Source organism: Dermacentor silvarum, chromosome 6 (assembly GCF_013339745.2).
Source record: "Dermacentor silvarum isolate Dsil-2018 chromosome 6, BIME_Dsil_1.4, whole genome shotgun sequence".
Classification (NCBI taxonomy): Eukaryota; Metazoa; Arthropoda; class Arachnida; order Ixodida; family Ixodidae; genus Dermacentor; species Dermacentor silvarum.
Window position 1 is genome coordinate 143274616 of NC_051159.1, and position 25452 is coordinate 143300067.

General features: G+C 49.3%; 2 protein-coding genes across 2 annotated transcripts in view; both read right to left on the minus strand.

Moving 5' to 3' along the window:
- The window catches only part of LOC119456935 (endothelin-converting enzyme 1-like), a 29134-nt gene extending 11180 nt beyond the window's left edge, over positions 1–17954 (minus strand). The window contains exons 1-6 of the mRNA XM_049669553.1: positions 17703–17954; positions 16170–16345; positions 14436–15013; positions 13042–13406; positions 7920–8277; positions 1403–1684 (exon numbers count right to left, since the gene is read on the minus strand). Of these exons, the coding sequence (XP_049525510.1) occupies positions 1403–1684; positions 7920–8277; positions 13042–13406; positions 14436–15013; positions 16170–16239 (1653 nt within the window). The 5' untranslated portion in view covers positions 16240–16345; positions 17703–17954. The remainder of the gene's footprint in view (positions 1–1402; positions 1685–7919; positions 8278–13041; positions 13407–14435; positions 15014–16169; positions 16346–17702) is intronic.
- A 3874-nt stretch (positions 17955–21828) lies between these two features.
- LOC119456121 (neprilysin-1-like) lies at positions 21829–24166 on the minus strand. Its single transcript, XM_037717725.2, has 2 exons — positions 23815–24166; positions 21829–22556 (listed from the first exon to the last, which is right to left on the minus strand). The coding sequence occupies exons 1-2, from the start codon at positions 24034–24036 to the stop codon at positions 22158–22160; spliced, it is 621 nt and encodes a 206-aa protein (XP_037573653.1). The 5' UTR covers positions 24037–24166; the 3' UTR covers positions 21829–22157.
- Between the last annotated feature and the right edge of the window lie 1286 nt (positions 24167–25452).

The window sequence follows — 25452 nt, forward strand, 5'->3', positions numbered from 1 at the left end:
CGTATAGGGCTACGCTCAAATTTCGCATTAGGGAGTATCGTAATCATTTTTGATCTGCACTGTGTTCTCGCTAGCATCGCAATAACAACACGTTTGAAAGCCGTGAGAACCGCAATCTAGCAGCCACTAGCTTTCGCGCGGGAGTGCTTTCGTGCACTTCGATGTACAGTCGAGCGATTCTTTAACAGTACTTCGCGAGCGTCGACTGGCCAACCGGCCAGCGCGTTCTAAGGATACGAAGCGATGACAATGACTTTATTTCCAACAAACTTTGTTGAGGTCAGCAAGATCTCTTGCTGACGAGATCAGCAAGAGTACCGCATGCGCACCAAGTTCACTCGAAGCGCAAGTTACGCCTGCTAGGCTCTTCCTACCAGCGCGACACAACCTCTGGCACAATTAATTCGCCGCAAGCTTTCTGGCTTATCGGAGATAGCAGGAGCGTGTGCCCCTGACTAGCGCCCCCCCTTTTTTTTTCTTTTTTTTTTCTTTTTTTAGCCTGTGGTGCTCTAGTGCGCATGCACAGAAAAGTAATGAATAAAACGTGCAAAGCTGGAATGTAACTATCATAGGGGCAAGAAAGAGTAGCGCAAAAGGGTATTACCAACTATTTCTCTTTTTTTGCGCGCTTTGTTCTTTATCTTATGGTGCATGTGGACTACAACGGCATATGTTATAAGGAAAGACGCGTCCGGATTCACGCGCACTTTGTCTCCGATAAGCAAAGAAGCTTTCACTGAGTTAATCGCGACAGGGGCGGTGTCATGCCTCTGCGAAGTGCCTAGCAGACGAAACCTGCACTTCGAGTGAACTTTGTGCGCATGCGCAACTCTTGCTGATCGCGTGGCTTCGCGCCGTTAGAAGGCGCTGACCGGCCGGCCAGCCTAAAGTCCCTATACCTTCTATATAGGCACTTTAGGCCAGCCTAGAGTTACTGTATAGACGATTTTATATTCGATTCATAAGCGCCGCCATCTTGGACTGCTACACAAACAATTTCTTAGTTTTATGAGAAGTAATTAAGTCACGTAACATGGTCATGCAACGCTGAACGCGTTTATACAGCTGTTTTCATGCTTGCGAATCGACTGAAGTACCGAAAACTTCGTTGTTGAAGACCTTCAGAAAAAAGAAGCGTTATCACCCCAATATGGCGGCACCTAAACGCTTCCGTAAAATGGTCTTTATGGCTCCCTGCGGAAGCCATATATAGTAACTCTAGGCCAGCCGATGCTCGCGCGGTACTGTTAAAGAATCGGTCGACTGTACGTCTCCCGGTATACACGACAGCGCTAGTACGTCTCCCCTACGCCGAGTCAATCGACTATTTACTCTCAAATTTGTAACTGGAGCGTAAGAGCCAGTGTGAAAATGACGCATTGCCTGCCGGCCATCATCGCACCTGCACCGTGCACCAGGATGCGTAGGCGTACATGTCCAGCTCTCCGTGTTCCGCCAACAGGTTAACGAAGGTGCTGAGGAAGGGTAGGTTCCACGTGCGGAACTCTAGTTGCCCGACCAGCTCGACGCCTTCATTCTGTAACACCTCCGTCCACCGGTCCAGTGACAGGTTGGCCGATGGATTGTACACCACGTCATCAGGCACCACTGAAGCTTTCGGCGCGTTCTTGTGGAAAGCTGCTATCAGCGGACCGAACATTTTTTCCTCAAGCTGCTGCATCTCCTGCAGAGTGAGAACGGAGACTTTGGTATCAAGAAAAGTACGGATAGCTGCTTCCTGAGAATGATTGTCTCACCCTTCAAGTTCGCATACTCACAGCAACTTTCAGAGAGTTTTCTGCGTGGGCGGTTACACTTTACACAGGTTTACGCAAGTTTACACATAGGACCAAATGGTTTTTTAAGGCGAAAGCCTTAGGTGTCTATGTTGGCGGTGCGCTTGGAGGTGACCTTGGCGAAACTACGCCGTGACAAAAACAGCCGACGCCGCAAAGAGTAAATAAAAAGTTAAGCTAGTGTTAAACGTTTGTAAAACGTGAAGGCGAAAGCCTGATTGCATCGGCGCGCACAACAGAACTCGCCGAAATCGCCGCACCTACTGGTCTAGTGGGCCAGTGCCGTCAGGGCCTTCTCAGAGGGAGGGGCAGTAGTGTGCGCGTGTATTTGTCAGCTCGTTTATCCTTCATGTCTGTTTCTCAATGCTACGGGTGTTCCTCTTCTGTTCGTAGCTGCTGGAGCAGTAGAATGCGCGCGACAAAAATTAAGTGCATGATGAACTGCGAGTTTGTTAGACACGTACCGTTGCACTAAAGAGGACTATAGAGGTCGGTCGCACTACAGAGGTCCGTCGTGTGCTAACCCGCCGTAAATTTACGTGGGACGTTCTCGTGAAAGTCTTGAATAATGTGTGCTAAATACTATAGGAAACTGACAAAAATAGAGTTGTCGAAGTATTTCATGAAATGCCAGGTTATTTCGGAAAGTATGAAAGGTATACGGTAACTTAAGTAATTTTTGTACAAGATTATGTAAACTATTATTTGTTGTATTGTCACGAACAACGACTACTTTATAAAATTTGCTTCATTCTGCGCAATGCATTAGGCATGCGCTGAAAGCGACGCTAAATATCAATTCTACGCAGGTTCAGACTACTGAAGAGTATTGTTTGAAAAGTATGTTCCAGACCTTGAGCAAAAGGCGGCTTCTTATTAACGAAGCTAATTAACGAAGCCCAACTTTTACTGCGATAGTAATTATATGGGCGGTCGATGTGCGTTTGCGTCGTCATTGGTTGCGCCGCCATTGGCATTGTCGTGCTGTTACGGCATCGACGCGCATGCGCGGCCTGAGTGTGGAGGGCTAGAAGCATAGTGTTTACTATAGTGTTACAAGGTCTCCAGAGACGCGCAGTGCACTTGGATGCAAAAGCGACCAAGCCAAGTGGACACACCGTCAGGATGCGCTCGAGCGGCTCTGCAAGAACCAGGGCAGCCTTCTGGCTTCAGCTGCTGATAGAGGCTGTGTGAGCGCACCCATTGCGCCCACATTGCTTAGCAGCCGTGTGCAAACCACACCGTGGTGCATGTGGCAAAGAGACCAAGGATTGGCGCTTGCGACACACCGCCAACTCTGGGGCTTTGGCACTTGGCTCTTTTCCTATCAGGGTGTCGAGGGGGCTGCGTACTACGAGTACATGTATGTCACGTTCTTTCAGAAAACCGTGGAAACAAGCTTATAACATTTTTGAGCGCTTCTAGTCACACAAGCAGCTTCGCTTTAAAGAGAAAGCATGTTTGGCATTCGTATTTGGTTCTAGCATTGAATTTCCTAACGCGAAATTACCAAAGACAGAGTTCTGGAATGATAATTTATCAGGCCAAACCGATTCAGGATTTCTTTTTGGCGCCTTTTCAAAATCACTTCCATACACTTCAGCAGGCATTTGACTTCATATTCATAATAAATATTTGACGTATTCGCTTCCGAGTTTATAATTGAAAGAAGATTGGAGGAAATGCGCGTTATAATGTGCAAGGGTTCGCACGAAGCTACGTGAACTGTAAATAGCAATAATCAGCTGAGCTAGTTCGTTGCACTGCACTTCAGAAATGCTAAATCGATCTGTCTTATAGTGAGCGGAGGCTTCGTAAGTCAAAAGCGAAAAGCAACGTGTGTCGGCGCTGCCATTTCTTCACCAGTATTCGTGACGTTATGGATATTTACAGCGTGCTCTGTGGTTTGTTAATTATGCACAAAAAAAAAGAATAGTTGCATTGCGCTCTGCAGAAAGTAATGACTGAACGTGGAAATTCCCAAAGGCATTTTCTGTGAAAAGACTGCTCAAGTTCGTGGCGTCACACTGACCCGACCCGCCGCGGTGGCTTAGCGGCTGTGGTGTCCCGCTGCTAAGCACGAGGTCGCGGGTTCAAATCCCGGGCGCAGCGGCCGCATTTCCATGGGGGCGAAATGCGAAAACGCCCGTGTCCCGTGCATTGGGGGCATGTTAGAGGTCCCCTAGTGGTGAAAATTAATTCGGAGGCACTACGAGGCACTATACGGCGTGCCTCATAATCGGATCATGGTTTTTGCACGTAAATACCACAGAATTCAATTCAATTCCCACTGACCCGTCGGCGCCGGAGTTTAGGCATGAAATAATAACAATAATAATAAAGTCGGAAGGCGATTCAACATTCAGTTTAGGTTGATGACGATCAGTCTGATGACAGAAGTCGATGAAAAACGGCGAGTTGGTATCGAGATAGGGGCGTAGTCACTACGCACCACATTTTATAGCGTCACTTCTCGCGCGAGGGCAGTAGGAGTATATTGTCTGACTCGTATTTTTTTACTGGGCTATTTCGGGATCAGCCCACATCTTAAGGTATGGTGACGTGTTAATTTTACATAATTTCCGGGATTTAACATGTCAGAGCTGCAATCCAATTATGAGGCATGCGCTAGAGGAGAAAAAAAATGTGGTTGATCCCTCTTATATAGGAATCGGTATAGAACACGAAAGTGAAACGTGTCTTCACAGAAGTAGTGTAATGTTTATTGCACATTGATATATAATGTCTATTGGTGTTTTGTGGCTAAAGCGCCCTTAGGCGTTGATGCACCCACGCTGACGCCTGATGGCACGTCTCCTCCATCACGACTACCAACGTCGATGACCATGAGCAACCGTCGTGCATATGGAAGCTGCACTACGCTGCACACGCTAGCACAACGCGAAAGACGAAGCACGTAACTGACACACTAATACAACGCGCAAGACAAAGCACGTAACTGAATCGTCACCGAGTCAAATCAGCGCGTACAGCGCGTCGTAATTGCAGCCTCCGCGATCAACTTCAGAAACATTTTCAGAGCTAATTGCGGAGGCCACGCTCCGCTGTGCTGAGTACGGTGAACGCCACCTAGGTGGCGTTGGTAGTGCTTCTTGATGCCAGCGTCCCTTCGAATGCTGGCATCGAGGCGTCGTAGTGCTGAGACCACTGAAGCGTTCACTGTCGGTGCACTTTAGTGTCATAATGCAGTACTTCTCTTTTCTGCTCGTAGGCGGCGGCACCGCCCCGAGCAAGAGCGCGGGTACACGGAGGAGTGTTAGATATATAAGGCGCGTCTGTGTAGCTCTCTGCAAATGCGTTTGTGGGGCAATTATTTGCGTGAAGTGGTATGTCTATACGCTTGCTCAAGGCAAGGTTTTCATATGAATACTTGTCTGATGTTACGAAAAAGCGTTTGTATTGTGATATTCTTGATGTATTCTTACCAACTGCTTCTCTATCGAGCTGTCTACAAGCTAGGTCCTGAACGCGATGTGTTAAAGCGTGTTAAAAAAATGCCGATCAGGCCCTCAGTTAAAACATTCTTTTTTCAAATACATACCGACACTCTCCCTGTCAAGCCATGGTTACAAAGTAAGGTCTGTTTGTACCTTGGTCAGTAAATTGTTTAATCTGCAGGAAACCGGAAACAATAGAACATATTTTTCTAGACTGCCACGATGCCGTATTCCTGTGGGATGTCTTGCAAAGAACTCTTAAAAAGAATTGCCATTAAGCCCTTTTGGACTCCGGTTTCTTCCATGTGCGGATACAGGGGAAGTGCCGAGTGATATGCTAATGTTGCTTTGTATGCATAGCGTATGGAAGACCAGGATGGATGTTAGGCATGCCCATATACAAATTCACTCAGCAAGACACTATTTTGTTGGTAGTGCTTCTTGATGCCAGCGTCCCTTCGAATGCTGGCATCGAGGCGTCGTAGTGCTGAGACCACCGAAGCGTTCACTGTCGGTGCGCGTTAGTGTCATAAGGCAGTACTTCTCTTTTCTGCTCGTAGGCGCGGCACCGCCCCGAGCAAGAGCGCGGGTACACGGAGGAGTGTTAGATATATAAGGCGCGTCTGTGTAGCTCTCTGCGAATGCGTTTGTGGCGCAATGGGTTAAACGCTCGGCGATCTATCGTCGCGGACCGAGAGGTCGTGGTTCGATTATCCAAATTTTGCATGTTTGTGGAACTTTTTCTTCTGGTTTCTTTCTTTGTATTATGTTCTATGACGTATTTCCGTGACGGAAATACGTCAGTGAAGTCTTGGTGGACCCCGGCATAAAACACTTTCGTGTTAAAAACTTCCGTGGCCTGGTTACAGTATCAGGACTCTGTCCTAGGTACATGTCCTGTGTTCGAATCCGGTGGAAGGACAATTTTATTGGTTTATTATTGCGATAACAATGACATGGAAATTCCAGGCGCATTCTGCTGTCGGCGTCGCCATCAGATTCCGCATGAAGTCCACGGGCGATAACATCGTCGCCGCGCGCCATATGCTGTATGTGCGAGTGAAAGCGTGCGAGGGTGAGCCGGCGATCGCGGCTCAACGTCGCGCACGCAAGGGCGACAAGCAGGAAAATAATTACAATTAAATTTTGGGGTTTTACGTGACACAACCACGATCTCGTTATGAGGCACGCCGTAGTCTGGAATAATTTAGACCACCTGGGGTTCTTTAACGGGCACCTAAATCTAAGTACACACGTGTTTTCGCATTTCGCCCCCATCGAAATGTGGCCGCCGTGGCCGGCATTTGATCCCGAGACCTCGTGCTTAGCAGCCCAACATCGTAGCCACTAAGCAACCACGGCGGGCACGTGGGGAGCGGGTAGGAAGCTCGCCGTCTTCCAGTCGCGCGCAACGCTCCGGAGGGTGTGTGTGGTGAGGGCGGGGGGGGGGAGGGGGGCGCGTTCTACTCCACGCGGCACCAGCGACCGCGCGCCCGCCGGGCCGCAAGGCTCCGGGGGAAGGGTAGGGAGGGGGGGGGGGGGGCGTTCTACACCGCGCGCGCCCGCCCGGGCGGCTGTATTTTGAAAGCCATCTGCGGCGGGGGCAGAGTCCTCCCTGCGCTGTGTTTTCGCGGCTTAGTTCGCGTTGAAGCGAGGGGCGGCACGAAGGTCAATTCGCTCGCTGCTGCTGCCGCGCTTACTCACTACAGCAATTTGATAGCAAGTTTCCGCGGTCATCCAGTGAGATGCACTCATGTTTGCTTGTGCGCGAATGACACCGTGCTCGTTAATTTAGTTAGTATGCCTACGTTTGCGAGTTTTACGTCCGATAAGACTACTATCCTTATTTCGTATAGCTGTCCACTAATTTGCTATCGCAATCGATGCGTAGCCTTTCGAGCGAAACTGCGACTTTTTTTAATTAGAAAAATCACATTTCTTGCCATGGGCGAAAGAAAAAATGCGATAACAACAGGTTCGAGTATTACAAGAAGCAAGGCCCGTAGTTTTGTGGCACTATGAATTGCAGTAAACAACCTAGCTATAAGTAAACACGCGTGGCGGGACCTGCGCAGCCACACATGGGCAGAAAGAACTCGATGACCGCGAGCAGCATCGGCTCGAACTAAAGGGTCTTGTCTGTGTTGTCACCTCGCTTCGGGCTCTCGTTCCTGCACTGCGGCATGCACACGGCGGGCACGATGTGCGTCCGCTTGAAGCTTTTGAACTGAACGGTGTTTTCGGCGCTGTCACTTAGCCTCGATCTCATGTTTCCCCAGAGCGTCTGGACCACGGAGTGGTCTTGGCGCGTACGCGGGCCGAAAACAACAAACGAAGCGGCAACGCAAAATTTGCATCTACGCAAGTCACAACTGCGAAATCGCAGCGCCGGATCCCGTCATGTGAAACAGAATTCATATGTGGTTTTATGCCACCATTACCCCTACTGTCCTGTACCATCCGTAAATGTACGGAGCAACCAGGATGGGACATTCTAGACCCCGTTTTAGCACAGCTTCAGCGCTCTATTGTTTTACCGTCGCCAGTCAGGTGTGATTTGGACATGCATGGCGTGTTACTGACAAAGCGCGCGCCTTCTGTGGTGCATCCAAGACGGTAACAACGACTGTTGTATTTTAGTTCGTCGCGAAAACATTTGGTATACCTTGAAAGTGACGACGTCCGAGGCGGCGTCTTCGTCCTTGTCAAGAAACGCGTTCCGAAGGCGGCTGAAGTAGTGCTCGCGGTGCGCCTCCGAGTTCCGCTCGTGGTACTTGCGCACGATGAAGTTGAAGCCCGAGTCGGTGAGCACATACGCCTTGGTCGAGTTCTGGTACAGCTCAGGGTCGACACGGAACACGGCGCTCCATCCCAGCGTGTAGTCGCAGTGGAACATCATGCGCAGCAGGTCTCGTCGTTCAATCGGAGGCGGTTGGTGAGGCCACATTACACCGGCAGCGCGCAGTGCGGCCTTCACGTCGGCGAACTCGCCCGTCGGTGTCGTCAGCACGGCGATGCAACTCCTGTTTCAGATCGTTTTTATTCGGACATTACAGGAAATGCCCACGAATAGAGAGGCAAAAGGGGACAATCTGTCTCCTGACTGGGCCTACATACTCTTCGTGCTGCACTTCGGACAGGTACAGCAAAGCAGAACAGGAAACAAACAATATAATACGTATAGAGAAGATTGGGTACAATATCATCAACAACAATATAAATAATCAAGCGCAGGGGTTTATCCAGAATTTCGATTTTGGGGAGGTGTTACCAGAACGTGGTGGGGGTGTGGATACGAAGTTATTGGTGTGAAAGGCGGGGGGGGGGGGGGGTGAGGTGCGAGGGGCTAGCACTTTTGTTATCACGTTTTATTCGATTAAGGTTGCACGGTTCTTTAAACAAATGGTGACAGAAAAACTGCTAATTAGCAGAAGTACACTAATTAACTTTTTAAGCAAGTATATTAAACCACATGTTACAAGGGAGTTCGTCCTTGTTGGAGCATGTCGAGCTGATGATGTTACGCAAAAAATACTGCAACGAAGGTGGAGACAGAGACGGGCGGGCACAGACAAGCGCGCGCGAACGAGCGCTGTATAGAAGGCCAAAATATGTGCCTCGTCTTGCGGGATTATAAATTCAAAACTATATTTAAACACCCATAGCATTGTGTCACCACGTTTGAAAATTGCAAGAACATAAGGGACAGCGTTTAGAGTTCTCATTTGATTGCAAAAAGTCTTAGTTTTGTCTATGCATAACAAAGTGAAGCAAGTTCCCTATCTACAAGTCTTGATAGAACAAAGTGCAGACGTTTTCAAAACTAAGTACAATATCATTTTGCATGAAAAAAATATTAAGCCCAATAGACACGAAGCAGCCATATACCTTAAACAACACAATTAAAATATAACCTGTATAGTCGTACATGCCTCTAGATGCCCATTAACTATGACTATAGTACGGCGTGTAACTCTGAGCGCCGGCAATTGCATAGACGAATACACACTGACGTGTCTTGCGTTTACCGCGACGTCAAGGTTTCTCCGCTCTCTGCAGCTCGTAGTGTAGCTCTGTTGTCTGCACGCTGTGGTCTGCGCGCTGAACATCAAAATTGGGCCTCGAAATTAGGGCCACGTAGGGTCCACGTCCGCAAAGAGTAAAGATTTCTTAAAGCGATTACCACAGTGCATTTGATCAGCGTAATTGTTTTCCAGGATGAGTGCCTGTCTGTAAGAGGGGAAGTCCGGAATATATATATATATATATATATATATATATATATATATATATATATATATATATATTTGGGGGGGGGGGTCGGGATCATCCTGGGCGGGAGGAGGGGGGTGGTGTTAGGGGGTGTATAAACCCCTGCTCAAGCTCACAAAGCATTTCTTTTTTAAAGTCACGCACAATGAATGTGTTACTTTTGTATGTGTGTCAAACATCTGACATTTGCATAAAAGCAAGCAATTAGAAAAATACAACGAAATATTCACAAATGTGGCAATGCGGATTTGTACTTAATTTGATACACATGGTGTGAGACAACGCGTTGTAGCTCAAGTTCTATTTACATGCAGATAGTTTAATTTTTAGCACTATGTTTAAACACTAAATTGCACGATATATCTGTGATTGATTTCTTCCTGCATATTCTATGATTTCAGGATGTTTATTACACAGTGCAATCATTTGGTTGTTTATTGACTGCATTCCATAGCTTGCGCGACATATTGGCCCGGCAAGTTCTACAACACGCAGATTATGCGAAATATTTCTGTTCAGGAACAAATAAGAAAAGAATTCGAAATCTTGTTTTATTTTCTGAAATACTAGCGCTGCTAGTTGATGTTTGTAACAATCTAAAAACAGCATCATATTAGGCACACGAAATAGTGACACATCGTTTTGGGTTGTGAAAGCATATATTGAATATGAATGTATTACACCTCCAGAGAAACAAACTCATTAGTCCGTACTTCATGATCGAACGCTCTCTGCTGCTGGCACGACGTCACGCGGGCAATTTGGGCGTAAGCAGTTAATCACTCCTCGGCAACGTATAATTCCAATCCTCTCATATAACGAAGCTTTTGAACGGGCTAGAAGAAGAAATAAACGTTATTTAAAGAGCCGGTACTATTAACGTGTGTTGGCAAGGCCAAAAGAAAACCTGCCGCTTTCGTTTCTACTGCTGCTGTATACGTATATTCCTTGTCAAAATTTGAAGCAACTCAGCGAGTAAAACTGTCCGACGCGCCATGCATATTGCAGGCTTGTGTAGCATACCTATCACTTCATACATAGTGGAGTGAAAAAGTGGTTTACTGGTTGAGAGGGACTCAACCAGTAAAACCTTGGGGTAACGAATACTTTGTCTTTGCTTTGTTTTGTTTGTGTTTCGAAGGCCTTACTAAGACGCCGGAAGGTCAGGTGCGGCCACGCGGGCAGTAGCTTTTCTGACGCGCACTGCACCTGCGCCACCTAAAGAACTATCTAGCTGGCGTTGACTGTACTCTAAATGTGGTGACGCAACCACGACGGGGCGTGGGGTTGTGTCATCCGGTACACAATGGCAAAACGTTAACGTGGCGTTTCACTTCGTGAACGCGGGTGACGCGCAAGCGTATGGGTGCTAATAGCGCACACGAAGGTATCGGCCCTCGGTGCGCCTAGGCGCCTAGACTCTGCCAGCATCGCAGATAGCTTTCGAGATAGGGCTCGCGCGGACACGCGTGGCCGCGTCATACGCAGCATCCGCCGGAGCAGAACTCCCCCTCCCTCCGGTGCCTTGCGGGCGACGGAAGACGGCGCGCTTCCTCCCCGCTTTCCTCCCTTGTGTGCGCGAGACTGAGCCGCCATCGCCGGCTCACCGTCGCACGCATTCAGTCACACATACAACATACGGCGCGCGGAGACGATGTTATCACGAGACGAACCCGGTACATCCATAGCGCACGCAGAACCCGCAGCAACTGCCAGAGCAGGTCAACCCAGCGCGCCTCCGCCTACCCTTTGTTGTGCCTGGCGGACAAGGAGGCTTCACCGGCAAACCCACAGCTATGAAATGCTGTTGAACCTGTCGAGCTTTCTGGACAAAGTAGGCATACCGGCGAGCGTGTAGCTATGAAAGACCATGCACGCGGCATCGTCTTTTCAACACCAAAGAGCTGGCGACGAAGCATGCGTCACATCAAGATGATTCACAAGTGGCTCTACGTCGCATGTTCGTCTGAGCTGATGAACGAGTCAGGTTCTGTGAAGGACCCCAAACTGTGAAGAGGTCTTCGGCATTGTATCACCGTCTACCTGCAGCAAAGTACCTACGCTGACGACTTCGACTTCGTGGGAACAGCGCCGACCCAAGCGTCTCATGCAATTGCATTGCATAGAGGGCAGGTCAAAGGCTTGAACACCAGAGAGACCGGCGGTGTGGTGCGTCACCAGAGGCAGAACGTTGCAGACGGTGCGACAGTGCAATTGGCCAGGATGAAATACATTGAATTCCCTCGACGAGAGAAAGGGGGAAATGAACTGATAATAAGCGGGGCTTGAGTGTTGTGCGGGGCGCTCGGAGATGAAAACGCTCGAATATGTAAACGCTGGAACATGCAAAGACGTTAGCATGTAAACGGCTCCAAGAATAATGGAGCCCTTCCTGTAAAATACCATGTACATTTGTATAAACTATAACCTTTTCTCATCTCATGGATCATCTCGCTGGACCTCTCCTTCTCCCGGCACTTGGCACGGCACCAGCCATGGAACCTTCATGGTCGCTCGGACCCCCTGGCTTCACAACACCTCCTCCTCCACCATGACGCTTCGCCTCCCTTCTCCTTCCCCGCTTCGCTGACGCCACCTAGACTTTCCTCGAAGTGGCGTTTCATTGCCGCCCGCTTTGCGCGCTCAGCGCGCTCCTCAGTAGTTTCCACGGCGCGCGATTTTCTTCTCAACCTCCATGCGCCTTCCTCCTCCGGCGCTCGCTTCCCTCGCGGCTTCAAGCATAACTTGGCCGATTTCACAAACGGGGCATATACGCTTGCGCGTAAGAAGGTGGGACACACGGCGTGGACAGGAGGGCGCACTATCCTGATAATGAAGGAAATTAATATGGTCGTATTTAAGGGGAGCTTTCTTTGCGAACCATCCCGGAATTTGTTGATCGTGGCTGCTGCTGTCTTTCCGAATACCTCACACACAGGACAACACTCACATAACAAATCTGATAATACATCGTCTAATATGTCTATACTATGCTCACACATACGCCGGTGACCGACTCTTCTCTACGGAATTGCGCATTGAAACTGCAAAGGGTATCTATGTATCCTTGCTTCACATAGATTCCGGCTTGTGTTTTTTAACTCGTTAGCATTAGGATTGTCAAAGTGGAAAAATTCAGAGGCGATTGTGCGCTAAAGAGGAGAGAAATGCGCCAGCATTACGTTGCACTTCTTTGAGGGCCCTTGTCCACGATTTAAACTATGTTCAGCACATGGCAAAGGGCTGTGCCTAAACAATACTTTGCAATGTGGTTAAAATCATGCATCCGGGACTTAATCGAGGTGGAACGTAATGCTAGCGCATTTCTCTCGCATTTACCGCTAAATCACCAATAATTGTTGATGCTTTTCCCGTTCTAAGGTAGCCTCTCCCTCTTATTTTGCTTGCCTCGCTGGGTCTACGCCATTGCAATTTGACGTCACTAATTCTTACGACACATTTTTCGCGAGGCCTCCCCCCCCCCCCCCCTCCCCTCGCCTCGCCCCAATGCATACCTGTAAAGCATGGCCGCCCGCTCGAGCGGGTTCTGTCCCGAGGGAGGCACGTCAATGGTGCGTACGATGCGCGCAATCCTCTCATTGGCGGCACCGAAGGCCTCCTCCTGGACGCCGAGCAATTGGCGCCTCCGCCAGCCGTCGCACACGTATCGCGTGAAGCTGTGGCACGGATCCACCGACGAGTTCAGCGAGGCGAGCAGCCGCTGAGCGTACTCGCGGCACGCGTGAGTCGTGCACGTCGCCGCTTGGCCCGTTTCGCCGCCGTCTAGAAGCGACGCCAGGAAGGCGAACAGCACGGCCAGACACACCACCAGGCACAAGGCGGAAACCAGGGCGTAGCAGAACGGCGTTAACGGACGTTGCTGGCGTGGACAGCGGAGAGAAAGCAGACGAGGAATCTTAGGTATTCTAAACCCTGAAAGGGATGTATATGTCAGGAAAGTTGTGGAAGTTCCAATTGCGAACTTGGCTGAGAAGTGTACCAAATTAAAATCGTGTAACCCGGTGTATTAAGCCCCTTAATGTGTTCCCTTTCATGCCAACCTGTCTAATTCATTCCGGGAGGCCACTGTGGTGAGGGATTTAACTACAGTCACCTTACTTCACCGCAAAGAACTCATTGATGCAACGAAAGTGTAAGTATTCAAATAACGGAGCACACTCGAGGAGGTCTGTTGGCGATGCCATCGCTTATGGTAAGTATTGTAGCAACGGGAACGCATCAGAATGCTTTCCCGTTTTCATAAACTGCAAAACCGGGGGATAGAGAGGGCATTTGCTCAATACATCGACTTCAGTAATGTGAAATCATGACTAACTCAGCACAATTCCAGCGCTATTGCCTGTCGCTATGCTTTGATCATTACCAGTGTAGTACATACACCAAGACGCGGTGCTCAGACTACATCGTCTCCTTATAAGTCACGAAGGCGCCACACGTCTACGTAGATCTGCTCGCCGTCTCGTTGAACAAACCCTCATTATTCCGTCCCATGCTGTCACGGACGCTTTCTCCATTTATCACTCCTTGCCTGCATCGAGTTGCGCTTATCTACAACACCCCATTCACTCGGAGCATTTTCGATGGCGATCAAGCCCGAACGGGATCGAATTTCTTGATCGCGACAGGCTCCCTTCAACAGCACACACAGAGGAGCTAATCGTGGAAATTCGATTCCGACAGGGCTCGATAGCCACCAAAAGTGGCCCGTGTGACTTGTGATATGATGTACGCCTCCTAAACACACTTCGGTGGTGCTTCCAAAGGAAACTCAAGCGAACAGACAAAAGCTAAAAATTCGCAAGCTTATATTGAGACAGCCACTGTTTATACGGAGACAGCAATGCGGACTCAATGCAAACCCCTCAGGAAACAGTGAGAGACTTAGTACACGCGAACGCATCATGCCGCTCGTGAAGCTGCTGCCTTGGGACGTCCGACGTGCCGACAACGGGGTCTGCATGGCCGCCGCCGCAGCCGCGACCGCGGGAGCCAGGTGCGTGGGGCGGCCGCTCTCTAGGCCGGAACCTCTAGGTGTAATCCAGGACGATGGCCTTTGCGTGGCCCCAGATGAGCCCGGCGTACCAATGCTGCCCGCGCTGCTGTGACGCATGTGCGATTGCGTATCGATGAAGTTGGCTCGAGCCGACGAACCCAGTAAGGTCGGCATGGACCGAGAGCGTTGCGGCTGAGGATGCTGTCCATAAGCGGGCATTTTTCGGACACCGCGCTCACTCAATTCGTCGGACATTCGCCGCGCAACATCGGCGGGGTGCTGCGGATTTTCGGACGCTCGGAGCACGCTGGGAGGGACAACGAGCTCTGAGGGCTCGTCGGGCGCTGTCCGAGCGACAAGCTCCTGAAGCTGATCGGAATCGCTCCGGGGTTCTGTCTGCTGCGGCTGCAACGGCCGGTCGAGCACCTGTGGGATTCCATGTTGGGGCGGCTGACATCCGGATTCGGTGGAGCCTGTCAAAGGAGAAAGCGCTTCGACTGTGAGTTACTGTAGAGTGCCCGTGTTGTTGGGTGTCTTTGAGATTATGCATTCATCGAACGAATTTGTCGCGTGGTGCATCCCCGATTTTAACGAATATGTCGTGACGTGTGCCTGTGCACCTTACTGCGAGGAGCAGAGATGTTCCGCAAACAAAGATCGATGCTCGATAGGATGTTTTCAGAGAGTCCCTAGAAATACTTTTTCATTCGTTCACGAGACAGTGTTAATGCAAGACCCTCGGACTTCCGATGTACATAAAATGTCGCCAATTTTAGTGTACGTGCTTAGTGCGACTGCCTTGCGGCTGCGCTCCACACGGCGGCTTTTTTTTTTTCTTTTCGTCCCTGGTTGTATGAAATTGCAGAGTAACCCACATACCCACTTTGTCCAGCAAGCGAGCAGCATCCTGCCGTCACTATTTCAGACCACATGCCAAGCACCACTTTCGCGATAATTGAAAAAACGCGAAGAACCTATGACCCGCCGTGGTTGCTCAGTGGCTATGGTGTTGGGCTGCTGAGCACGAGGTCGCAGGATCGAATCCTGGCCACGGCGCCGCATTTCGATGGCGGCGAAATGCTGAAAAGACCCGTGTACTTAGATTTAGGTGCACGTTAAAGAACCCCAGGTGCGCCAATTTAATCCGGAGTCCCCCAATACGGCATGCCTCATAATCCGATGGTGGTCTTGGCACGTAAAACCCCATAATTTAATGTAATTAAGAACCTATGAATAGTACGAAATTGTGAAAAACAGTTATCACAGTCTACGACTACGCCGCATTATGAGCGCATAGTAACAGATAATTCTCGCTGCCGTCTACGTCTACTCTTGACAAAGAATGACGTCTAGAGATCGTTCTTATTTTCAGAGCAACTAAGTGCACAGCGCAGTCATCTTCTAAACCGATGCGTGCAGTTATTAGTCTGGAAAGGAGCGTTACGTGATGGATATAATCTATTAGAACGTATTGGGGGCGCGCGCCGCTATAAATGACACCGACAAAAGGTCAGTTCTGCGCTCTCCTATAGAAACCTTATTCCGTGTTTCCTGGGCTATGAGTTCTCTGTCTAAATACTGCATAGATCACGTTTCAGTATAATTAAGTTAGACGAAGAGACACGGTACCTTCGGCTTGTGTCCGCTCTTCATCCGATGTTGTGCGCTGCGAGCTTTCTGTCTTGACGGGAGTCGCCATGAAAGCCAAATGACAGCTGTGACAATGAGATCAAAGCGTTGGACGTGCAGTGATGTCTCAGGTCCACAGCAGACGTTAGTGGCAGCTGGGCGGCGCCGGGTTTGGTCTGCGAATTGTTCAGAGTGGGCTCGTACTTGACCGTCTGGTAGATCTACGGGAAAATTGGTCCCGATTTCAGCTGTCGCAGGAAGATGTCAATATTTGCGATCGCGGTGCGCGCTGCAGGCTTTGCGGCAAATGGCAACCACGTTGAAACGTTTTAAACTGCCGCATGAATTGCGGCAAAATAAAGCTGTTTTTTATTTCCCACAGTTCTAAACAATATGCATACGGTGTAAAACTAGATTGCTTTGACTAAAATACCATTAAGCGAACTTGAAGCTATATATACACTTGTGAATAAAGGGTCACTGAAGTGAAATCCTTTCGGTCAGTGTTACAATTTTGTGCGGAACCTGGAACTATATGGGCTATTATATTATATCGCACTGCTTTATGGTTATCACTGTTAGGATTTATTGTCTGGTTTAAACTTGCTTTTTGCTAACGACTTGGTTAATATTCAGCACCTGCTAGATGAACGGCTGTTGCAAAAAATTTTATTGACCGTCGCAATTGTATTGTGCAGTTCACCAAACCTCCGTATGCTGATAGGAGTGCGGTGGCCAGGTCCCCTCAAGCTGTTCTAAACAAGTTTTCTGCCTGTCCACCCACAACATTGCTGTTGGTGCCTGTTTGCTGCCACATTAATTTAAATTAAAATTCACACAGCGGGTTCTTTGACTACTTCCGATTAGTGAGAGTATTGCTATACTCATGATGTTAGAGCTGGTGAAACACTCCACAGCTAAAGGCTGCTTCGACACCAGCACCCGCCGAAGAAAACACCGGCTTTAGGTTACCCCATCTCGGTGCCCACACAGGAAGAGTATATATACGGACGCCGTGAAGCTTCTTTAGCGCACCTTCTGGGATGTCAAAGGTAGGTGCCATAGACAGTCTACTAGGCGCATACGAGTTATTTGTACTAGTGTTGTTTCTTGTAGATTCATTAAGTTGTGAGCTTCCTCCGCTCACAAAGTACGCCTATACAGTACATGTTTTAGAGGCATCACCGTGTTTCTTGGAATGCTAAATGAACTTATCACCACAAAATTCGTAATATATACTGGCGTGTGCAAGTTTGGCGTGCCAAGTTAACGGCTGCTTCACCCTCCGAGTGGCAAGAGTCTCACTGCCTTTTCCGAATGTCAGCTGTTGTAATGGTAACTCAATTGCGAATTATAGAAACGCGAGGAGTAAACCCCTGTTCTTGCAATAGAGATTGCTATGCATAACGATCAGCTTTCAATAACTAAATCGAAGTGATAACCGGACTGGGATGTGAACTTCCCTGCAGCAGGTACTCATAAAATAGACGCGTTCGCACACAAGCAACTGCATTTTCCTTCCGGTTTGCTTACCGCAGTGGTTGCTTCGGTTGCTTTGCTTGAGCGGCTTCCACGAGCTGGCCGCCTGCGGCAATCTTGCTCAGTTTTGAGGCCGCGCGACAGCCTTGGACGCGTTGCTGCGTTCAGGCGGATTCCCGCTGTCTCGCCAGTCCGGTGAGAGGACGCTGAGCAAACAAGAATGCTCGATTTTCGGAGGACGCTTCTTGACGCAGGACGTCGAGTCCGTGTGCTTTATCGTGAATCCGACTGGCGCTCGTTCGCTGCGCGAGGTTTTTCTTCGTCTTCGCTCGTGGCAGGTGTTCGCGTGAGCGAGTCAGCTGACGTTGATTTCTTTCACTATGGTACATAGCCACGAGGAGGACTGGACGCAGAAATGAGAAATGAAAATAGTAGCTAGAAACGCGGAGACATAAAAAAATGCGGAGAAATCAAGATAATAAACGTACATATAGTGAGAAATCATCATTATCATAATCAGTCTATTTTTATGTCCACTGCAGGATGAAAGCCTCTCCCTGCGATCTCCAATTATAGCCGTGTCTTGCGCTACCTGAGTCAAATTTCCACCCGCAAATTTCCTGATTTCATCACCCCAGCTCAAACAGTGTGGTTCATTGTTCCTCAATATAGAGAGGAAATAAGAGATGAAGGAAGCTTCACGTTATGCTATGAGGGTCGCCGCAGTTTAGCGAAATTTTAATACGGAGTGCAGTATTGCATGTAAAAGGCTTTGTTAAAGCTGGATTCTCCACAACCAGAGCTTTTTTTCTTTTTTGTTTGGAAGCATTACATTACAGAAAAGCATTACAGAAAAAAAAATTTCCATGGAGAAAAAAAAATATTGTAGTTGCGCCCGAAAGGTGAAGCACTGAACGCCATAATCGGGTTTAGCATTGCGCTAAACACCTCAGCCTTTGTTGTACGAAGAATACTCTATGGCGACATGTTGGCGGGACACAACACGCGAGGTAACTGGTAATCTAGTTATTGCAACATCTGCCTTTTTTTGTCTTTCACTTTGCGTTTCTTGTTTTCAAATATGAATTTTCTTTAGCATACCCACTGCCGCCCGATTCTTGGCCTATCCCCCTTAGTGGGTGCGAGCCATGACAGAGGTTCATCGTCATCATCATGATCATCATGAGGGTACGGAGCAGAAAAAAACTCCTTGACAGCTATCAATATCAGGCGTCCCACAACGCTGGTGTGATGAGTGCCGCCACCGGCCTCGCAGGCGTCGCACCTGAGTGGTGCACAAGGTGAGAGAGAAAGAAACCCGTCAGCGTTTGTAGCTTGAAGTGCACTGCCGCCCGATTCTTGGCCTATCCCCCTTAGTGGGTGCGAGCCATAACGGAGGTGCATCATCATCATCATCATCACTGTCCGCTCCGCTCAAACCAATGCATGCACTGCGGTATGGTGTCCACGCAGCTGCACAGCAAGAACGATAGTGCTTGTGCGCGCTACGCTCCTGCCAGACGCGGAAGGCAGAGCACTGCACTGACTCCGCTGTTATTCTGCCCTGGCAGCTCTTTGCATTTCTGGATTGAGCGGAGCGTTTACGGCCTCGCTTCGTTGTTTTTGCAGCCAAACCCGCTTTGCGTCTCTGGAAACCCTCTGACCCCGCGTGCGCGAGCCGCGCATGCACCGTCGATAGAGGGACAGCACAACCGCGGCGGCGGCGCCGGGACGACGGCGTGAATGGGCCTCGAGCGTCCGTAGAATTGATATCGCAATAAACTTGACCGTTTCATATTGTCCGAAGGCGAAGCATTGAAAGCGACAGCAAGGTTTAGCGTTGTGTTGAAGGCGTCTCAGAAGGCATGTCGTATAGGCTGCTGTTGCGTCCCGAATCGGCAGTGCGCATTCTTTGGTTGTTTCCCTCGAGGCAGCCCCTTTCATCAGCGTCGCCCAAACGGCGACAGTGCCCGACCGCCACCTACCATGGAAGCGGTGACCAGTGCGAAGACCACTCTTGACCCTACAGGATGACCGTCACGGAGAGCAAGAAACCAGCTCGACAACTTTTGTGGAAGCAGCGTGAACCCCCGGTTTCCAGAGTGCCTCGTCCTTGCTTCGAAGGTTGGATATCAGAGGCGGAGTTCTATGAACAGTACGACCCCTCTGATTGGCCGCACCAAGGTCATCGAATTCCCTTGTGTATAGAGAACTAGAGAAGACGGCTGTTTTATAAGTGGACACCTTGGGTGCAGTCATAGAGTTTCACACTATAAAACCTAGAGGGAAATGTGGCGCTGCTGCGCCGTGTTATGCAAGGGAATGCCGGTACAGTGCACTGTAATGCCGGTATATTGTGGATTCGGATTGGCATCGTTCTTGGAGAGCCAGAACGCCTTGAAGACGCGCCTGGCTAGCACCGTTCCGTCTGTCACTATGATTCTTTTCCTGATAAAACAGGACGTAAAAAACTACTTTAGCTTTATTATTACACAAAAAACATGTTTTGTTTAATTTTGAGGACAATTGGATGCACAATTCTATGAAACGTAAAAAGTATCAGCTGGCCGCTAAAGTTGGAGGGCAGACGACAAGATTCTCGCTCGCTTTGGAACAACTTGTCGTCTGTTCTTACTTTTCTTTGCTTGATGCTGCATTGTAGGCGCATGAGTAAACTTTATTGAGAGATGTAATATGGATGAATGAAAGCATCTTATGTAGATTTTTATTTTAAGAACACGTTATTTGTGTAGCCATATCCACGTTTTAGACGAAGCCTCGTACAACACCAGCCAACACAAGCCTCGCAGACACATATCCCGTCATTCCCATGAGGGCACGGCAGCCCTTTAAGAAACTCGCATAGACGGTGGCGCCAGTTTACCCTCTAGGTGTTATAGTGAGAAACTCTATGGGTGCAGTAAGGTTACCGGCCCAAACGGTAACCCGAGCTGCGACAGTGCTTCGATTTTATACAGCCTCTCTCCGGCGGCGCTGCTGTCAAGGCACTTTACCCAGGCCTGATAAGGAGCGCCGCCAGCGCCGTGCACGAGATGAGACCGAAGGAAGACCGTCGACGTTTGTCAGCAGCCAAAGAAAACATTACATTTAGCTTGACATTTACTGGCCGTTCCGCTAAGACCAGAGTATGCACCATGCTGTGGTATACACACAGCTGATCAGCAGGAACGCTAGTGTTTGAGCACGCTACGTTGATGCCAGCCTCGGAAGGCAGAACACCGCACTGGCTCCGTGACAGAACCAGTGCTATTCTGCTGGCGCTGCCGCTGCAAAGGGCGCGCTCTGACGTTGCACAGCTAGGCTATTCAGTCTGGTAGACTGATGCCATCATTCCGTTCCTGTTCCATTCAAGGTGTTTGGAAATGTGGAACGATTCCGGGATCGTTCTAACTCCGAAGTTGCCAATCCACAACTCGGATGTCAACTGAAGTTGACTCTCGTAAAATTTGGGAAAACTGACATTCCAGTCGACTGCGTAATGATCACAACCGACAAAATGCTAGCCCTAAAACCCGCATCAATTCTTTCCGAGTGGCGGTCTTGGCGGCTGCGGCAACAGCGGGCGAATTTGAACTTGCTGGTGCGTGTAACAGCACGAGAAAGACAGCACGCTCCTTTATGAAAAAATGACTCGCCATCCCAGCACTGTGAAAGTGAATGTCCAGCGAAGCTGTGGAAAATGGCCACTACAACTGCTGAGAGGGGGTATTCTTTATAAATACGAAATTTTGCGCATGAAGCCAAAAATCCGCCGTTAACATCCGATGGTACCAAAACCTATGTGACCAAGCGGTGACGTCACGTTTGACATGACTAAACGTGATTACGACATCACCGCAAACGTCGCGTGATGACATCGTCAAACGGTACGTTACGTGACAACGGCACGACTTCGTCAAGTGATGATGTCACCTGATGACGTCACTGGGATGCCTCTTGGAGACAGAGGCTGTCTCCGGGATTGGCCCACTTTTTTGTTTGAGCAACACGGGGACACGAAAAATCTCGACCAACTAGAGGCTAATAGCTTCGCTGTAAAACTGATGGTCGACGCGGAGGAGGACACGCGAAATCGGAACACGCGAAGCAAGCATTGCACCAAAGCTGCGCCGAGCCACTCGTCGTGGCACTTCGCATTGGCTTTACAGTGCGGTATTTCGTTTATTTGGAATTCTTGCGCGAAGGTTGCGCTGCATCTAAATATTTCAGCACGTTCAGCTCGCGCGACTCATTTTAAGATGCCAGGCAGCTTACGATACCAGCAAATGGGAATATACATTTACACGCACTCGTACACGAAACACAGTTGCGTTACAATTATCACCGCAGCAATCATGCACACACCAGCCGTGTTCTCAATAAGGGCAAGGCTCATCATAAACGAAATCCACTGTCACGAGTTCAACAATTGCAAAACGTATTGCAGGATTTGTCTTTATCGCACTTCATATCATACCACGACATGCGACCGCAGGCAAGAAGCCGCGATCACAAGAGCTTGCACCGTTGGTGCGGGTTCATGGGAGTGCCCGGCGTGCATCCGAAGGCCTCGGAGAATTCCGGTACGTTCTGCAGCGCCACATCGCACATCGAATCACTGACGATGTAGTAGCTGCCGATGCATTTGGCGTAGCAGATGGCGATGAAGAGCAGCTGCTCGCCCGTCAAGTGCTCCAGGAGGACGAGGCGCTGGTTATCGCTGACGTTGCGATACGCGTCTACCAGGGCACCCAGGGAAACGACCTCGGCAAATAACGAGGCCGCGTCTGTGCGCTCGGCGGAGAGCGAGCGGTTCGAGATGCACGACAGGAATGTGCTGAACGAGGCCCCACCGACGCCCGCGCTCAGATACGTGTTGTGGAACCTCTGTCCCACGGCAAAGGCCACCTGGAATTCAATGCACAAGAACGTCATTGACAAGTCCTACATTTCAGTACAGGTACAGATATAACACTTAGTGCAGCGTGGTGTTCACACGTATCTGCAGTAGCGTCGGTCACGTCCGTCTCATTTTCCGCTTATAGTCACCGCTACAGCAAAAAAAGCGCGTTTACGGCACCTAAGAGCAACAGGTCTTTGTCCGGGTCGCCCTTCTGACTTGCAACGTTGGAGATACGTGCCATTTCACCGGTTCTTGATATTCATTACCCATGAAACAAGCTTGGTCGTATACGTGTAACGTATTTGTGTTATTTGTATTATGCCTCAAGGCAACCTTAAAAAAAGAAAAAAAAGAAAAAAAAATCTAACCGTTCCAGCCACATGGGAGTTTGGGCAACAGAGCGCAACTGAGCACGTCGCGCCGCACGTAAATACGTAACACGTAACCACTACACTCGCGTCGCCAGGTTTCGCCCAAACCTCCTCGATATTGCACACTGCCCCCGTACCTTATCACAACCGTTTTCTTGTTTGATTATCGCAGCAACGCGAAAAGGTGTAATCGTGCAGACATATGGTATAGTATTTTCTATCTAAATGCGTGTCTGACTGTTCAACTGTGCTCTGTTAGCTATAGATCAACGATACATTTCACATCGAACAGAAGATCTGCCGGTAGCCAGTGCTTTCCCTAGACTTGTGTTTCGCAATAGGGTCGCATACGGTGCCCAGAACAAGGTACCCGCTAGACTATACCATGCTAGCACTGATTAAACTCCTGGCTACGCTTTCCAATTTATCCTCCAGGTCAGTCTCTAAATATACTCTTTTGAGCCGTATTTTCCTGCTATCAGCTCAGAGTGAGTCGCGCGATCTCCCAGCGTCTGCAAACGTTGAGTGGCTACCGAGAAGATATTGCTCAATACCATACCCCCGAGGCATCCTTGTACAGCCAGTTTCTCACGATCGCGACGCCCCCCCCCCCCCCCCCCCCCCCCCCCGCACACACACAGCTCTACTTCCATCCTTTTATGAAACCATGGGCACCTTAGAGGTGAAGTTGCCACTCAAGTACTTAAGATTTCCCGGGCGACCACTGATTCAAACTATGCCCGCCTTTTCAGTTTGGCGAATCGCAAAGCTGAACCGAACCGTTAATAGAAAGCTCAAGTTTTGGCGTCTGCGGAAATTCTGAAGGATCCATAACCAGGAAAGTCTTATGCGTCAACTCTACAACGTCAAGCCTGCGGCAACCGTAACTGACCTGAGCGCCAAACCCGCCGTAGTTGAGTGGCGAAATCGCGTGCATGTCGTAGTAGGGGAAAGAGAAGACATAGGGCAGCAAGACGAAGTCCTTGAGATACTCGACGTCCGCAGAGAAGGCCATGGTCTCGATGGCCGTGATGGCAATCTTGATGTCGATGCCACGGTGGTCAGTGCGCGACAGCCACGCGTTGTGCCAGTTCTGCAGGAACGAGTCGCCCATCTCACCCACGGTTATGTCAGTGAAGTTAGCCTTGGGCGTCGGCACAAAGATGCTGAAAGCCGGCAAGCTGCGATCCCACTTCCTGCAACGCAACGGGCCAATAGGGATACGTGTGAAATTAAAGCATACGTCCTATGAGGAGCTATAAAATTTTCTGCGGTGCAAAGTTCCCTTTACACAGTACACCTATTGCGTCTGGCGGTTAAGGAGGCTTCACCGCCAAACCTGCAGCTACGAAATGCTGTTGAACCTGTCGAACTTTCTGGACGAACTATGCATACCGGCGAGCGTGCAGCTATGAAAGGCTGTTCGTCTTTTCAACGCCAAAGAGCTGGCGACGAAGCATGCGTCACATCAAGATGATTGACAAGTGGCTCTACGTCGCGTGTTCGTCTGAGCTGATGAACGAGTCAGATTCTGTGAAGGACCCCGAACTGTGAAGGGGTCTTTGGCATTGTGTCACCGGCTAATTGCTGCAAAGTACCTACGTTGACGACTTCGACTTCGTGGGAACAGCGCCGACTCAAGCTTCCCATGAAATTGCATTGCATAGAGGGCGGGTCGAAGCTTGAACACCAGAGGCGGAGACCGGCAGTGTGGTGCGTCACCAGGGGAAGGATTTTGCGGACTGTGCAACAATCCCAATTGGCCAAGAGAAGGGACAATGAATTCCCTCGTCGAGTAAAAGAAGGATATGAACTGCATAAAAAGGCAGAGCTTGAGTGTTGTGTGGACACTCGGAGATGTAAACGCTCGGACATGCAAAGACGTTAGCATGTAGACGGCTCCAATATCGTGGAGCCCTTCTTGTAAAATACCATGTACATTTGTATATAAAACCCTTTTGTGATCTCTCTGGACCTCTCATTCTCGCGGTACGTGGCACGGCACCATCCATGGAACCTTCGTGGCCACTCGAACCCGCGGACATCGCAACACTATGTAAATGTTATCGTGTGCAGTACATAGCTTTAGTCATAGTTGGACGGAGCGTAGCGAAACAACGAACCTCAACAACTACTCAATGCTCAAAAGAAGTTTATTGAGTTGATACTCAACAAAAAAAGTACAGAAGAAAAATGCAAATATTCCACGCACTGTGAGAATTTATGTTATGCTATGACGCGAGCGCATATGTGTGTGACGACAAATGTAAGACGACGACGATGGTGCCGACGATCGTATAACGGCAATGGCATGATTTCTACCTGACTCCGTTCGACACGAATTTACCCAACAATGCCGACCCTTGGGTTCTGCACAAGTATTGAACGGGCGTAAGCGAGAGATGGACGGATTGTGACGTCATCAACGACTACGTGTTATGCAATCCTACATATACCTATGGCGATGTGATGTGGTCGATGTTAAAACGACGATGGTATTTGTACTACTGCGAAGAAATTTAAAACGTGA